This window comes from Lucilia sericata, unplaced genomic scaffold (genome assembly GCF_015586225.1).
Source record: "Lucilia sericata isolate MDLA Ls3-8-SP2 unplaced genomic scaffold, ASM1558622v1 Contig000346F_arrow, whole genome shotgun sequence".
Taxonomy (NCBI): domain Eukaryota; kingdom Metazoa; phylum Arthropoda; class Insecta; order Diptera; family Calliphoridae; genus Lucilia; species Lucilia sericata.
The window spans coordinates 333,835-351,444 of record NW_023994366.1 but is presented as its reverse complement, the minus strand read 5'-3'; the positions used below and the strand labels follow the sequence as shown (position 1 = coordinate 351,444).

The window sequence follows — 17,610 nt, the reverse complement described above, 5'->3', positions numbered from 1 at the left end:
AATGATTTGAGGGGGAAAACAGGGAGAAAACAAGACAAGGATTTCCATGAAAATGAATGGACTATAATTTACTCTAAAGTCTGGACTACAGGCAATATGGACTATGCACTACTTTATAGTCTGGAATACAGAATACACTACAGTCTGGACTATAGACTACTCTATAGTCTGTACTATAGACTACTCTATAGTCTGTACTATAGACTACTCTATAGTCTGGACTACGGACTACTCTATAGTCTGTACTATAGACTACTCTATAGTCTGTACTATAGACTACTCTATAGTCTGGACTATAGACTACTCTATAGTCTGTACTATAGACTACTCTATAGTCTGTACTATAGACTACTCTATAGTCTGGACTATAGACTACTCTATAGTCTGTACTATAGACTACTCTATAGTCTGTACTATAGACTGCACTATAGACTACTCTAAAGTCTGACTCCCTATAGTCTGGACTATAGACTACTCTATAGTCTGGACTATAGACTACTCTAAAGTCTGACTCCCTATAGTCTGGACTATAGACTACTCTATAGTCTGGACTATAGACTACTCTATAGTCTGGACTATAGACTACTCTATAATCTGGACTATAGACTACTCTATAGTCTGGACTATAGACTACTCTATAGTCTGGACTATAGAGTACTCTAAAATCTGGACTATAGACTGACTCTCTATAGTCTGGACTAAATAAATTAAAACTAAAATGACTTTTCATAAAACCCCCTATAGGAATCTGTTTTAAATAACTTTAGTCATCATGTTTGTTTTGATTTAAATTGTATGGGAATGATTTAAATGGCCAATATATGAGTAGATTAGTTCCCGAGACAGATAGACAGATGACAAGCTAGATTTTAAAACCTAATTTTTAAAAGTCACAATGATGCTAACAAATTTTGAATAATGTGTTTAATAATGATCACTTGCGGATTTTTTTTTTATTTACTTTCTTTGTATACAATGTGTGCTTTCTATGCAAAAATGAAAATAAAAACACACAGCAGAGTTATTTAATTATTATATTATTTAACGATAAGAATTTGTTTAATATTTCTAATAGAAATTAGAAATTTACCGAGAGAAGCTATAAAATAACATGAACGAATTTCTTTAAGCATTAGTCTTGAGTGAAAGTTGAAAAAGTAAAGAAACTAAAGAAATTTTAATAAAAACAAAATGTTCTTAACCGAAATTTTAATAATATTGGCCACAATCATAGGCCTTTTAACATTGTGGCTTAAGCATCATTACAACTATTGGCAGCGTCATAAGATACCCTATATTAAGGCTCATCCCATCTTTGGCAATTTTAAGGATATTGTTTTATGGAAAAAAGATCCCTGTGCCCATTTCCAGAGTCTATACGATGAGGAGGGTGTAGTGGGTGGCAAACCTAAGGATAATCCTGTTATTGGTTTACATGTTTTCAATAAGCCCTGTTTGCTGATACGTGATTTGGAATTAGTGAAAAATGTTTTAATTAAAGATTTCAATCAATTCTCTAATCGTTATTCATACTCGGATCCTCACTCGGATGCAGTGGGTGCTAATACTTTGTTCTTTGCTAAAAACCCCAAATGGAAGAATATACGTTCGAAATTGACTCCAGTATTTGCTAGTGGTAAAATTAAGCAAATGTTCCCATTAGTGGAAGAGGTAAGTTGGAAAGTGATAAAGTGTTTTTAAAAAAGAAATTTTGAATAGGAAAGTTTTTAGCAAAAAAAAAAAAAATAGGAAAAATACTGCGTAGGAATTATTGAGATCAAAACAAACAACTATTTACACGAAAGCGTGGGAATATTTAGAAGATTAGACAATATTTAGAATATTTAGAAGATTAGACAATATTAAAAAGAAATCAAAATTTACACTTGGAAATCCACCTCAACTGTTCAGTATTTGTGGAAGTAAAAACAAGACTTTATTTATTTAACTGATAAGATTTAAAGAGTTTACAATCTCCCGTTCTCTAGAATAAACAAAGTTTGCAAATTATTAAAACGTTTCCACGCTTAATTCTGTGTTTAAAAATTTAATCAGATAATTTCTTAAACTTACTTTTAGACAAAATAAACAAATGTTCGAAATTTGCAAAACTACTACGTCACAATGAGTTTCACACTTTGAAACGAAAAAATTCCATAATCGTAAAATTATTAAAATTGTTTTTGGTTTTCTTATACAGAACAGAATGAATAGATCTTAAGAGAACCAAAGAAACATGAAAATTTTAGAAACTAATGAAAGAAAACAAATTGTAAAATCTTTTAATATGAAATGCCAGGATTCAGCATTTAATAATTGAAAAGGGCAGATGTAAAAACATAACAATTGTTTGTAAATATTTTTAAAAGTGCAACCTATTTGAGGGATGAAAAGGTTAGACACAAGAAAACAAGGGAGTTTTTGATTAAACGGAATATTTAAAGAAAATCTATAAATCTTTGACAAGAGACAACAGAACAACGCAATTTCTTGTAATAATCCTAAAACAAATCGATTTAAAAAAAGAGACAAAGATCAATCTTCCAGAAAAGCTAACGATCATGACAGAGCAGCCTCTATAGAGCTAAAAAAAACTGTCTAATACTATAAATTACAAAAACTAGAACACCCGCATAAGAAAAATTTCTTAATAACTGTTCCCCTTCTTTCTATTTCTGTTAATTCAAAATTAGTTCTCTTGAGTCTACTAAGAATTCTACGGGTTTTAAAAAATTTGAATAAAAAGATAATTTTTTAATATAAAATTAGTTTAAAATTTATAATCAAATATTATTGTTTTATTATTAGTATATTAAATCGAATTAAAACTATAATATGGTGGATCAAAAAAAAAAAAAAAAGGAAATCGTTATTAAACTAAAATTAAATTTAACATTTTTATAATAAAAAAATAACTCTGGTAAATAGTTCAAAATAGTTCTTAAGTAATTTTAACAACATAAAGTTTTAATATAAAAAACTACATAATTCTAATATATAAAAAAACTAGCTATAAAATGAAAACGTAAAAACGTAGAGTGTTAGATGTTAGATTAAAAAAAAAAGAAAGTCTTGTTTATTACTATTTCAATAGAGAAAAATTCAGGTTTTAAACATAATTTAACTATTAAGGAAATCGTTATTGATTGTTAAGGAAACAAAACTAAAACAAGACCCTATTAATGATAATTTAAACGCAAATATATAGCAAAAGGAATGAATGCTCTCTAGCTCTCGCTGCTCTCTAACCTTAAGACTTAATTAAGGTGATTAAAATGATAGGAAACTTATAACTATATTTGTATGAAAAGCTAAAATTAATTCTGGGTCTGTTTATCAGCCTTGGGTGTAGATGAATTAGAATCATCGGATTCCTCAGCAGCTAAAGCTTGCACACCAGCTTCGCTTTCACCCTCAGTTTCTTCACCTTCTTCTGCAGCTTGTTCTTCAGGCTCAGCTTCCTCTCCCTCAGCGAGCATTTCGGTCAGAACCGAGACCAAATGTTTAGCTTCTTCTAGCTGTTGGCGTGATGTATTTAACTCTTCCTCCAGACCATCAATACGTTCATACAAACGTTGATTTTCCTCTAAGGATTGTTCCAAAGCCTCACGCCTTTTCTCTGCCAAGCGTTCCCAATAATGTTCGCCCGGTTTTTCCTCACTGCACAAGTCCTCGGCAGTAATTTTGCGGGCATTCGAGGATTTCGAGTCGGGACTGGTTTGGGTTTCAGCCGCTTTGGTTTCTATCTTTTTACGTTTCGCATAATCGCTGCTCGTATTCGTTGAGATGGTGGTCTCATGAACGGCTGCTTTAAGGCGACTCAGTTTGTCTAATTGTGGACGACCCGTTAGATTTTCCTTATCGGTGGCTACACCTTGTAAAACTTTCAAGGTTTTACGTTGGTTTTTCAAATTTTCTTGTTGCTCAGCCGCCGACTCAACTTGGATGTAGACTTTTTTTGTGGCGGCACTAGACATTTTTGTTAAATGTTATTATTTAATTAACAAAAAACTCACACACAAAGTGTTTATAAATTTATTTGTTGTTGGGTTAAGTTTTTTTTAAAGCGTAAAACAATTAGGCGTTTTTTGTTAATGCTTTCTTATTTTTGGCAAATTTTTAGTTTTGTTTTAAATAGTTTAAATAAAACTCACTTAGACAACGATGAGGACATCTGGCTTAATGCTAGTTTAGGACAATTTTTCTTTCTTTGGCGTTCGGATATTTCAAATTGAATAGCGTTCTCGATAATCACACAAAAGTAAAAAACAACATGAGAATTTTATTATAAACGTCAAACCACGCGCCTTTTTCACTGAAAACTAAATGAAGTTGGCTGTAGTTGAGTAAACACAAACACACAAAAGACAATAACGAAACACTACTTAACACTAGAGGGCGTCAAAAGGTAAACAATGCAAAAGTGTTGGAAAGAAGCAAATAAACGTTAATTTAAACAAACAGTAAAAAATAATCATAAAATATCAAGTAAATAGTTCAATTAAAACATATTTAGTAAAAAGCATTAAATTATTTACTTAAAAGTTATATAAATTGGTAATTATATGTTTAAAATGGTAATATTTACTTTATTTCATATAATTATTAACGTTTTACAACACTGGTGGAAAGAAAAATAAATGGAAACAATGAAATGTTTAGAAAATTTTGCAAATATTAAACAAATTTGTAATTTTTACCATTTCCTGAGAATTCTAAATCATTATTTAGTTAATTTATTTCAATAAAATCTATTAATTTAGCACTACTCATTAATAGAGGGAGCTGTGGATACAAAAGTCCATAAGCACAGTGTCATGATGACTAGAAATTTTCGTAGAAAATGGAGAAAATTAACATTTAGCAAGATTTTGCAATAAATAGCTTTTAATTATAATTATACAATTTAAAATAATTATGAAAATCATCATGTAGCATCTGAATTTGTTATAAAAACTATTGAAGCGTAAAAATTGCAAATTTTTGTTAAAACTCAAATTTTTTGTGGGAAAATTATATAAATATTTTATAATACCAATAATTTGGAATAAATAGATCGTAGTAAGCAGTTTATTAGTCAATTATATCGCAAAATAACTTTGTTTTATTAATTTTTTTTCTTTAAAAAGGATGAAAGCTGTCAGTTTATGAAAGACTTCTTTTTTACATTTTCAAAACTTTGAGTTTGGTTTGGAAATAACTGTATTAACAAAAAATATTATATAAACTTGACTTTCTTTTAAACTTAATCGCTCTCCATTTCTTTGTTCCTCTTTAATAGATTGGCCGTGAATTGGACAAATACCTTTGCAATCTCACCGAAAAGACCCCCAATAATAATGTGCATGAAGTCAAGGATATTAACGCTCTCTACACCACCGATGTCATTGCCACTGTAGCCTATGGTGTCCAGGCCAATAGTTTAGTTAATCCTAATGGTGATTTCCGTATTAATGGCAAACGCATTTTTGATTTTAACAAACGCCGCTCTTTGGAATTCTCCTGCATGTTCTTCTTGCCCAAATTGGTGAAGTTAATGAAATTTAAATTCTTCTCGCCCGAGACTACTACCTTCTTGCGTAAAACTATTAAATATGTTATGGATGAACGTGCCAAGTCCGGTTTGAAACGTAATGATCTTATCGATATTTTGGTTAAATTCCGTAAAGATGCTGAAACCGATAAAACTCATTTTGCCAATGAATTGGATTCGGTTATTGCCCAGGCCGCTATTTTCTTTTCGGCTGGTTTTGAGACCTCCTCCGCCACCATGTCTTTTACTTTATATGAATTGGCCAAACATCAAGATGTTCAACAGCGTGTTAGAGAAGAGATTCGTGAAGCTTTGCATCAAAGTGAAAATGGCGAGCTTTCCTATGAGCAGTTGAATGAATTGAAATATTTGAATAATGTCATTTTGGAAGTATTGCGTTTTTATCCTCCTTTACCCTTCTTGGATAGAGAATGTACTGCCGATAAGGGTTATTCGCTACAGCCACATGTTGACTTCACCATACCACCCGGCATGCCGGTATATATAGCTGCCAATGCTTTGCAAAGGGATCCTAGGGTATGTTCTTGTATCTGTTATTATAATAAGGCAAAATTTTAATAATCTTTTTTTTTCTCCACTTTTAGTACTTTACTGAACCCGAAAAATTCGAACCTGATCGTTTTAATCCGGAAAATAAATTATACAACAATTTGGGTGCCTACATGCCTTTCGGTGTGGGACCTCACAATTGCATCGGTGAACGTTTTGGCATGATTCAGACTAAAGTTGGTTTGTTTAACTTTTTGCGCAATCATTATGTAACCGTTTGCGAGAAAACCTCACCGGAAATGAACTTGAGTCCCTATGCCTTGATTATACAATCGGCTGATGGTATTTACCTGAATCTGGTTAGAGATCCCTTAGTTTAAGTAGTTTTTAATAGGTTCCTTTTAATATATAGCTCCTATTAGTTTTTAATCTTTAACATACAACAGAATACTATTATGTACTTAGAGTAAATAAAATATATACTTAAAAATTACTTATTTTGTAACCTTTTATTAAATTCCATACAAATCTAAGTAGAATCTAAGAGCATAACCTCAAGAGCAACTTTTGAAGTTAGTCATCGAAAACTCAAAAACTTACTTCACAATTTAGTTTATCGGACTCACCAAATCAGATCACAAATATAACTTAAATTTCAAAAATTACACAGCCATTTATTTTTAAAGTTTTCCACATACCAAACTACATTAGCCATTTTGTTCTTTAATAAATTTGAGATAAATTCCTCCTTTGGCCTGCAGCATAAATGATTTTGCATCAAATTTTATATCTGTAGGGGTTTGGGTACACTTCTGCACCCGACATATTCGTAGTATGTGAGCCAAGCCAAGTTTTTACTTGCAGCAAGCCTAGGCGACTGCCTATACAAACCATGAGGTCCAGCTCCAAAAGGTAAATAAGTCATGGGGATGTATATTTGGCAAATTGTCGGGGGCGAAACGTTCGGGACGAAAAATGTGAGGTTCAGGCCAATGCTGTGGAAAAAGGACACCATTTTGTATCAATTACAGTATAGTTGAGTCTAGTCTATAGTCTATTCTATAGTCTAGTCTATAGTCTAGTCTATAGTCTAGTCTATATCTAGTCTATAGTCCTAGTCTATAGTCTAGTCTATAGTCTAGTATATAGTCTAGTCTATAGTCTAGTCTATCGTAGTCCTAGTCTATATGTCTAGTCTATATCTAGTCTATAGTCTAGTCTATAGTCTAGTCTATAGTCTAGTCTATAGTCTAGTCTATCGTCTAGTCTATTAGTCTAGTCTATAGTCTAGTCTATAGTCTAGTCTATAGTCTAGTCCTATAGTCCTAGTCTATAGTCTAGTCTATAGTCTAGTCCTATAGTCTAGTCCTATAGTCTAGTCTATAGTCTAGGGGGGTCTATAGTCTAGTCTATAGTCTAGTCGATAGTCTAGTCTCATAGTCTAGTCTATAGTCTAGTCTATAGTCTAGTCTATAGTCTAGTCTATAGTCTAGTCTATAGTCTAGTCTATAGTCTAGTCTATAGTCTAGTCTATAGTCTAGTCTATAGTCTAGTCTATAGTCTAGTCTATAGTCTAGTCTATAGTCTAGTCTATAGTCTAGTCTATAGTCTAGTCTATAGTCTAGTCTATAGTCTAGTCTATAGTCTAGTCTATAGTCTATCTAGTCTATAGTCTAGTCTATAGTCTAGTCTAGTCTATAGTCTAGTCTATAGTCTAGTCTATAGTCTAGTCTATAGTCTAGGCTATAGTCTAGTCTATAGTCTAGTCTATAGTCTAGGCTATAGTCTAGTCTATAGTCTAGTCTATAGTCTAGTCTATAGTCTAGTCTATAGTCTAGTCTATAGTCTAGTCTATAGTCTAGTCTATAGTCTAGTCTATAGTCTAGTCTATAGTCTAGTCTATAGTCTAGTCTATAGTCTAGTCTATAGTCTAGTCTATAGTCTAGTCTATAGTCTAGTCTATAGTCTAGTCTATAGTCTAGTCTATAGTCTAGTCTATAGTCTAGTCTATAGTCTAGTCTATAGTCTAGTCTATAGTCTATAGTCTAGTCTATAGTCTAGTCTATAGTCTAGTCTATAGTCTAGTCTATAGTCTAGTCTATAGTCTAGTCTATAGTCTAGTCTAGTCTAGTCTATAGTCTAGTCTATAGTCTATTCTATAGTCTAGTCTATAGTCTAGTCTATAGTCTAGTCTATAGTCTAGTCTATAGTCTATTCTATAGTCTAGTCTATAGTCTAGTCTATAGTCTATTCTATAGTCTAGTCTATGGTCTAGTGTATAGTCTCAACTGTTGTCTAGTCTATAGTCTATAGTCGAATATATAGTCTAGTCTGTAGTCTAGTCTATAGTCTAATCTATAGTCTAATCTATAGTCTATTCTATAGTCTATTCTATAGTCTAGTCTATAGTCTAGTCTATAAACTAGTCTATAGTATATTCTATAATCTAGTCTATGGTCTAGTGTATAGTCTAGACTGTTGTCTAGTCTATAGTATGTTCTATAGTCTAGTATAGTATATTCCATAGTAAAGTCTTGTCTATAGTCTAGTCTATGTCCTGTAGAACTTAAAAAAATCGTACTTACCTTTGGATCCCTATGTAGCCCCAGTATAGAAACATATAAAGGCATTCCCTTAGGTACAAACAAATCAGGTTTTAGATAAAATCCCTGAGGTGAGTCTTTGCCTGGAGTACATTCTCTATTTATAAAAGCAGCAGCAGGATACATGCGTAAGCCCTCAGATACCACACCATGTAAATAACTAAGTTCTTGAAGTTTTTCATACGATAAACATTTCTCCCCGCTAAAGGCCTCGTTCAGCTCCGATCTTAAACGTTGCTGAATCTCCGGATATTTGCTTAATTCGTATAAGATGAAACCTATAACTGAGGAGGAGGTTTCGAAACCGGCCAATAAAAAAATGGCCACTTGTGAGGGAATAAAATCGGGATGTTGGCTATAAGAATCAGTAACAGATCCATCATTTTGAAATCTTTGCAAAACATCTAGTAAATCTCCTTGTATCAAAGAAGGTTCTGGTATCTTTTGTCTTTGCCAGTAACTCTCTAAAGTAAAATCACGCATAAATTTCGAATAGCAGGAGCTAAAGACTTTGGCTCTCAAGACAGTCGTTAGATGAGGTAAAAAGAATACTATTAGAAAATTTAAAACTTGTTTAAAATTAGCCTTAAATAGTTCTTTGGTTTGTTGTCTGAGTGAGGAATGGCCAGTTTTTAAACCTTTAACATCCACACCATAGTGCAAAACAGAAGTCAGATCTGTAGTGAATAGAGAACACATTTCCTTAACTTCTATATCCATTTCCTTTATATCATATAAGGTATTTTCAAATTGTCTTAAGATATAAGACTCCAATTCCTGAGCAATTTTCAGCATTAAAGGATACATGCGATACTTTATTTTACCTGAGGTAAAAACTTCAGACATCTTTTTTCTACATGTACGCCAAATCTCATATTTCGAAAGTGGCAGAGTTAAAAACCCCATATGATCGTATATTTGATCGGCGGCCTCAAATCGATTCAAGAACATATCGAAATCTTTGATGAGTAACTTTCTAATTAATTCTGGTTCTCGTATTATGAGCGCCGGTTGCTGTAATACAAATATACCACCATAGTCTCTGTTTTGAAGGGTAGGGTGCTCATATAATTGTTGAAAAAGTTCACCAAATGATACTTTTAATAGTATTAAATCTAGCAAATTGCCTACTAGGGGCAAGGGTTTGATAAATGGTATATTACGTCTCTTCCAATATGAGTATATACATTTATAGGTTAGGTAGATGGTGGTTAATGTGAGTGCAATCGATATGATAATATTTAAGCCAAACATTGAGAAGCTAAAAGTAGAATAGATATTTTTATTAAAGACGTGATCATATTAAAAAAAGAGTTTATGTTAATTAATATAAATAACAATATGAATACATACTTTTTGTATCTATTTGGATTTTTTCAAAGTTCAGGGCCTCAAGTATGTTTAATTCGCAGTCTTGTCAGATCTATCGTCTAGTCTGTAGCCTAGTCAATACTTTGCACTATAGTTTTGGTCTAAACTGAAGTCTAATCTATAGTCTAGTCTATAGTCTAGTCTATAGTCTAGTTTATAGTCTAGTCTATAGTCTAGTCTATAGTCTAGTCTATAGTCTAGTCTATAGTCTAGTCTATAGTCTAGTCTATAGTCTAGTCTATAGGCTAGTCTATAGTCTAGTCTATAGTCTAGTCTATAGGCTAGTCTATAGGCTAGTCTATAGTCTAGTCTATAGTCTAGTCTATAGTCTAGTCTATAGTCTAGTCTATAGTCTAGTCTATAGTCTAGTCTATAGTCTAGTCTATAGTCTAGTCTATAGTCTAGTCTATAGTCTAGTCTATAGTCTAGTCTATAGTCTAGTCTATAGGCCAGTCTATAGTCTAGTCTATAGTCTAATCTATAGTCTAGTCTATAGTCTAGTCTATAGTCTAGTCTATAGGCTAGTCTATAGTCTAGTCTATAGTCTAGTCTATAGTCTAGTCTATAGTCTAGTCTATAGTCTAGTCTATAGTCTAGTCTATAGTCTAGTCTATAGTCTAGTCTATAGTCTAGTCGATAGTCTAGTCTATAGTCTAGTCTATAGTCTAGTCTATAGTCTAGTCTATAGTCTAGTCTATAGTCTAGTCTATAGTCTAGTCTATAGTCTAGTCTATAGTCTAGTCTATAGTCTAGTCTATAGTCTAGTCTATAGTCTAGTCTATAGTCTAGTCTATAGTCTAGTCTATAGTCTAGTGTATAGTCTAGTCTATAGTCTAGTCTGTAGTCTAGTCTATAGTCTAGTCTGTAGTCTAGTCTATAGTCTAGTCTATAGTCTAGTCTATAGTCTAGTCCAGCGGTTCCCACCGTTTTTTACTTCGCGGACCCCTTGAGGAATTTATTTAATTTCACGGACCCCCATACATATTTTGATATCTTATTGTTATAAATAACACTGTGATACAAAAGTGAAGAAAAATAAAATGCAGTCGTTCTCATATACCAATTCTATTTCGTTATGGTCCATAGAGTACGAATATATTTTTAGTTTTTCCCTATCACTTCGTTAACTTACTTTTTAAGAGCAAAAGATGCGAAAAAGAGCCATTTTTGAAATTTTAAATTTGAAAAATCATAAGTTTAGTAGTTTTCATCCGATTTTCAAATCCGATATTTTTTTTTAATGATACAAGTGTTGCCTTTTAATCCAAAAAAAGAAATCCAAAATTTATGGTCAAATGTCTGAGTTACGGTCGTTTAAGTAAAAAACTCACACTTTTTTAAAAAATTTTCATTTTCATCATGCTCTACTTTGACCTTGAGGCAGTGAGTTCATCTTTTATTACTTTCCTGAAGAATCACATAAAGAAAGGTTTCTAAAACTTGTTATTTCATAAAAATCTATGAAAAACTGTATGATTTATGACAATTTTTCTAATAGCATGTTCCTCGAATTTTTGGTTTTCTCCATACAAATTAATTTTTGCATAAAAATGTTTATAAACATTTTTTAAACTTGTTACAAAGAAAACCAGAAACATGAACATTTTTGTATGGAAGAAATATGCTATATTTTTATAAAACTTAGCACAACTCATAACCTTTTTCATCGATTATCATAAATTGACCATCATTGGAAACCCAACTTAATGTGCCTTTTTTCAAATGTAATAAAAGCTAAAGTTACTACTTCATGGCCAACGTAGAGCAGTATGAAAATTAAAAATTGTGAAAAAAGTGTTAGTTTTTTTACTTAAATGACCATAACCAAGACATTAATCATAAATTTTGGATTTATTTTTTTGGGTTGAAAGACAACACTTGTATCTTTAAAACAAAATATCCAATTTGAAAATCGGTTGCAAACTACCAAACATATATTTTTTTTAAAGTTAAAACTTCAAAAATAGCTATTTTTCACAACTTTTGCTCTTAAAAAGGAACTAAACGAAGTGATCGGGAAAAATTAAAAATAAATTCCTACTCTATGGACTATAACGAAATGGAATTGGTATATGAGAACCCCTGCATTTTTTTGCTGTATCACTGTGTAATTGTTCGTCCGAAAATTGTCTTAGTCCTGGTCCATAAACCCTATAAAATATTCCCGTACATTGAGAACATTTAGTATTTCGGAGATGTTTTCAATTTCATGGTTTTAAATATAGAATGACTTCTAACATGATGTTTAATTTTATGATCGTGAGAGCTTTCATGTTCATTTCTCGTCAAGGTAGAGAAAAGGTTTCTTTAACAAGTATTGTCGACATGTGCTTAAAGAGTCATGTTTCTAAATTTTTTTGCGATTGCATAGGAGTGAGCTGAGTATGTAAGCTAAGTTTTCGGGAAAATATGTGAAAGTTAGACTTCTTCGATGTTGTTGCGGAATGCGTTACCCACATAAAATATGACCTGAACTCTTTGCGAATGTACTGTGAATTTGGATCTTAAATTTGAATTTTAAAATACCTACGAATTATTTTACTGCGTGGTTTTGACTATTTACGCAAAACGCTATGAATTTTCTGATGTTGATTTAATAATATTGGACAACAAAATGAAGTTAAAATCTGTGTATCACGTTGGAATGGAATATTTATATTTAAAATTAACTAGATTTACACTTTTGCTTGCAATTTAAAAAAATATTATGAAATGTGACCTAACTTCATATTCCGGGATACCAGTATCAGTATTTAATTCTAAGGCAAATCATTATCCGTCTGCTATAAAAACATTTATTTCGATACATATATATTTATAAAAATTACAAATCACGTAATACTTTACTTTATAAAAGTGAAACAATAAATTTGTAGCGCCTAGCTTCATCCTGATAAACGACCGAAACAATAAAATTCAAAGAGTCACCAACAAATCTGGGATTATTGAATAAAAATTGTGTATTTTAGTATTTATGAAAAATTTGGAGATATTTTTAATATTTTGTAACATATAGAGAATATTTTTTATTCATGATTTTTTTCGTTCGTCTTCGCGGACCCCCTAGGATTTTGCTACGGACCACTAGGGGTCCGCGGACCCCCTTTTGGGAACCGTTGGTCTAGTCTATAGTCTAGTCTATAGTCTAGTCTATAGTCTAGTCTATAGTCTAGTCTATAGTCTAGTCTATAGTCTAGTCTATAGTCTAGTCTATAGTCTAGTCTATAGTCTAGTCTATAGTGTAGTCTATAGTCTAGTCTATAGTCTAGTCTATAGTCTAGTCTATAGTCTAGTCTATAGTCTAGTCTATAGTCTAGTCTAGTCTAGTCTATAGTCTAGTCTATAGTCTAGTCTATAGTCTAGTCTATAGTCTAGTCTATAGTCTAGTCTATAGTCTAGTCTATAGTCTAGTCTATAGTCTAGTCTATAGTCTAGTCTATAGTCTAGTCTATAGTCTAGTCTATAGTCTAGTCTATAGTCTAGTCTATAGTCTATAGTCTAGTCTATAGTCTAGTCGTCTAGTCTAGTAGTCTAGTCTATAGTCTAGTCTATAGTCTAGTCTATAGTCTAGTCTATAGTCTAGTCTATAGTCTAGTCTATAGTCTAGTCTATAGTCTAGTCTATAGTCTAGTCTATAGTCTAGTCTATAGTCTAGTCTATAGTCTAGTCTATAGTCTAGTCTATAGTCTAGTCTATAGTCTAGTCTATAGTCTAGTCTATAGTCTAGTCTATAGTCTAGTCTATAGTCTAGTCTATAGTCTAGTCTATAGTCTAGTCTATAGTCTAGTCTATAGTCTAGTCTATAGTCTAGTCTATAGTCTAGTCTATAGTCTAGTCTATAGTCTAGTCTATAGTCTAGTCTATAGTCTAGTCTATAGTCTAGTCTATAGTCTAGTCTATAGTCTAGTCTATAGTCTAGTCTATAGTCTAGTCTATAGTCTAGTCTATAGTCTAGTCTAGTCTACTATAGTCTAGTCTATAGTCTAGTCTATAGTCTAGTCTATAGTCTAGTCTATAGTCTAGTCTATAGTCTAGTCTATAGTCTAGTCTATAGTCTAGTCTATAGTCTAGTCTATAGTCTAGTCTATAGTCTAGTCTATAGTCTAGTCTATAGTCTAGTCTATAGTCTAGTCTATAGTCTAGTCTATAGTCTAGTCTATAGTTTAGTCTATGGTCTAGTCTATAGTCTAGTCTATAGTCTAGTCTATAGTTTAGTCTATAGTTTAGTCTATAGTTTAGTCTTTAGTTTAGTCTATAGTTTAGTCTATAGTCTAGTCTATAGTCTAGTCTATAGTTTAGTCTATAGTCTAGTCTATAGTCTAGTCTATAGTCTAGTCTATAGTCTAGTCTATAGTCTAGTCTATAGTCTAGTCTATAGTCTAGTCTATAGTCTAGTCTATAGTCTAGTATATAGTCTAGTCTAGTTTAGTCTATAGTTTAGTCTATAGTTTAGTCTATAGTTTAGTCTATAGTTTAGTCTATAGTTTAGTCTATAGTCTAGTCTATAGTCTAGTCTATAGTCTAGTCTAGAGTTTAGTCTATGGTTTAGTCTATAGTTTAGTCTATAGTTTAGTTTAGTCTATAGTCTAGTCTATAGTATAGTCTATAGTCTAGTCTATAGTCTAGTCTATAGTCTAGTCTATAGTCTAGTCTATAGTCTAGTCTATAGTCTAATCTATAGTCTATTCTATAGTTTAGTATCTTGTCAAGTCTATAGTCTAGACTATTCTACGGTCTAGCCTATAATATAGTCTATAGTTAAATCTATAGTCTGACCTTTTTACTGTCAGTCTATCGAAGAGTTTATATTGAAGAGAAAGTACTATTTACTTGCAAAAAAGTACTTTTTGTTGTTTTGTACACCATCAAAAAGAATTATGCATTTCAAACGCTTTACAAATTTCAATATACAAAAGATTATCATTACATTTTCAGATGCGGTTATAAGAGAATTCTAATTTTAATATTTTTTCGTCTGCCTTATGAACTTTAACTGATCTAAGATAAAAATTAACATAATTATTTTTAAATAGAAAATTTCTTACAAAAAAAATTATATTAATAATTCCCTTAACCAAAAATATATCAGTATTTTTTTAAATCTAGAGCAATGTGGTCGTTAAGTGATTTAAAAGTTTTTGCTACATTAATCCTAATTTTATTCCTCACTTTATATTTCTACTTAAAATATCGCTATAACTATTGGACCCGCTATGGGGTACCTCAAATACCACCCACTATGTTGGTGGGTAATTTGGGACCTCTATTGCGTTTATCGAAATGTTCAGCTCAGGTTATCAAGGATATTTATCATCATCCAGAGGCCAAGGATAAGGCCATTGTGGGCATATATTTATTTCATACACCGGCTTTATTAATCCGTGATCCAGAGCTGATAAAACGTATTTTAATAAGAGATTTTAATAAATTCTGTAATCGTTACTCGAACTCGGATGTCTTGGGTGATCCTTTGGGTTCACAGAATTTATTCTTTTTGAAAAATCCGGCCTGGAAGGAGATACGTTTTAAGTTGACACCGTTTTTTACCAGTGGCAAATTGAAACAAATGTTTCCGCTGGTCGAGGAGGTAAGTGAAGATCTGGAGCAAGTCTTCTATAGTCTAGTCTATACACTATTCTAGAGTTTAGTCTTTAGTCTAGTTTATAGAATGGTTTATAGTCTAGCTTATAGTCTAATCTATAATTCATTCTATAATTTTTATTACTTTTGTTTTTCCACAGGTCGGTCGAAATCTCAACAATTACCTTCTAAACATGCCATTCACCAACAACGAACAAAATTCTTTTGAATTGGAACTCAAAGAATTCTGCGCCCTCTACACTACCGATGTAATAGCCACCGTGGCTTTTGGGGTCGAAGCCAATTCATTTAAATCCCCAAATGGTGATTTTCGTCGTAATGGTAGAGCAATATTTCACTTTAATCCTCGGCGAGCCATTAATTTTAGTGTGGTTTTCTTTATGCCACATCTAGTACCATATCTGGGCATTAAGGTGGTACCCGATGAACAAACTGAATTTTTACGTTCGACCATGAATTATGTTCTGAACGAAAGAGAAAAATCGGGTAAGACCCGCAATGATTTAATAGACATTTTAATAGAATTTAAAAATTCTACCAAATCGGAATCGAATAAAAGTGGTCATATAAAATTTGAAGGTGATTTATTGGTGGCTCAGGCGGCTATATTTTTTACGGCGGGGTTTGAATCCTCATCGGCCACCATGTCTTTTGCTTTATATGAATTGGCTCGTAATCCCCAAGTCCAAGAGAAACTAAGACGAGAGATAGAAGAAGCTTTACAAAAAACCGGTGGTAGAATAACCCAAACATTGGTGGATTCTATGGAATATCTACAAATGATTATAGCGGAAACTTTAAGATTTTATCCACCTTTGCCATTTTTGGATAGAGAATGTTCAGTGGAGCAGCGTGAGCTTTATTCTCTAAAGCCCTTTCATGACTACAGCATGCCCAGCGGTATGCCCGCCTATATACCAGTTTACGCTTTGCACATGGATTCCCAGGTATAATAATTTTAACAAAATTTCTAAAAACATTAACTTAATTTTCATATATTTCCCATAAAGTACTTCCCCCAACCATTGCAATTTAAACCGGAACGTTTCTCAGCCGATAACCGTAAAAACATAACACCTTATACTTATATGCCTTTCGGTTTGGGACCTCACGCCTGCATTGGAGAACGGTTTGCTTATTTACAAACTAAAATTGGTTTAATCGAATTTCTACGTAATCATCGTGTTTCCTTAAGTGCAAAAACTTCACTACATCCCAAACTTGATCCGAAGGCTTTAATTTTACAATCAGAGGGTGGTATTCACCTGAATATTATTCGAGATCCTTTATGTTATTAGATGTTTAAATAATCCTTTTTAGGTGTTAAATGTTTAATTAAACGTTTCACTATTAAGTACTTTATTTTGTTTTATTGTAATACTTTACAACTTTAGCGTTTTAAGTTTACTAATCTTAATAGTATCTGAACTAAACTTTAAGTAAAAAGAGAGTAAATAATATTTACGGTTTTTGTCATAAACACAAAACAAAATCTATCGTGTTTGTCGCAATTCAATAGAATTGTCGCTGCTTACCTTGTAATTAAGAGAAGCACGCACGACTGTATTACATTAAAGTACCGTGAAAGTACTTACGGTTATTTCTTATAAATAGTTAATATCATAGGGAAGTTGGCTAATACATTTAGACTAGTCTACAGTCTGGACTATAGTCTATAGTTTCGACTATATTTAAGTCTATAGTCTGGACTATAGTCTATAGTTTGGACTATAGTATAGTCTATAGTCTGGACTATAACCTAGACAATAGTCTGGACTATAGTCTCGTCTATAGTCTGGACTATAGTCTGGACTATAGTCTCGCCTATAGTCTGGACTATAATCTAGTCTATAGTCTAGTCTATAAACTGGAGAATAGTCTAGTCTATACTTTGGACTATACTCAAGACTATACTTTCGACTATAGTCTAGTCTATAGTCAGGATTGTAGTATATATTCTGGTCGCTTATTTTCTCTATAGTTCTTGCTAGA

At 32.2% G+C, this 17,610-nt stretch overlaps 3 protein-coding genes across 3 annotated transcripts; 1 reads left to right on the top strand and 2 right to left on the bottom strand.

Moving 5' to 3' along the window:
* The first annotated feature begins 1,137 nt into the window (after positions 1-1,137).
* LOC119603923 lies at positions 1,138-16,931 on the top strand. The gene is made up of 6 exons (XM_037956211.1): positions 1,138-1,671; positions 5,282-6,070; positions 6,139-6,417; positions 15,107-15,604; positions 15,759-16,565; positions 16,629-16,931. The coding sequence occupies exons 1-6, from the start codon at positions 1,192-1,194 to the stop codon at positions 16,914-16,916; spliced, it is 3,141 nt and encodes a 1,046-aa protein (XP_037812139.1). The 5' UTR covers positions 1,138-1,191; the 3' UTR covers positions 16,917-16,931.
* Positions 2,839-4,318, bottom strand: LOC119603921 (geminin). The gene is made up of 2 exons (XM_037956206.1): positions 4,155-4,318; positions 2,839-3,969 (listed from the first exon to the last, which is right to left on the bottom strand). Exons 1-2 carry the CDS (start codon positions 4,172-4,174, stop codon positions 3,318-3,320), a joined length of 672 nt encoding a protein of 223 aa, XP_037812134.1. The 5' UTR covers positions 4,175-4,318; the 3' UTR covers positions 2,839-3,317.
* Positions 6,692-10,291, bottom strand: LOC119603920 (probable cytochrome P450 6t3). The gene is given in 6 exon segments (XM_037956205.1): positions 6,692-6,897; positions 6,899-6,931; positions 6,933-6,971; positions 6,973-7,038; positions 8,629-9,907; positions 10,000-10,291. Coding segments are annotated over 5 exon segments (1,557 nt in total). The 5' UTR covers positions 9,901-9,907; positions 10,000-10,291; the 3' UTR covers positions 6,692-6,750.
* Positions 16,932-17,610: the final 679 nt, after the last annotated feature.

Coding starts and splice junctions, on each gene's coding strand:
- LOC119603921 (XM_037956206.1), bottom strand. CDS start 4,174: ATGTCCTCATCGTTGTCTAA. Junction 3,970..4,154: donor ATGTCCTCATCGTTGTCTAA/GTGAGTTTTATT, acceptor AAAAATGTCTAG/TGCCGCCACAAAAAAAGTCT.
- LOC119603923 (XM_037956211.1), top strand. CDS start 1,192: ATGTTCTTAACCGAAATTTTAATAATATTGGCCACAATCATAGGCCTT. Junction 15,605..15,758: donor TGTTTCCGCTGGTCGAGGAG/GTAAGTGAAGAT, acceptor GTTTTTCCACAG/GTCGGTCGAAATCTCAACAA. Junction 16,566..16,628: donor CTTTGCACATGGATTCCCAG/GTATAATAATTT, acceptor TTTCCCATAAAG/TACTTCCCCCAACCATTGCA.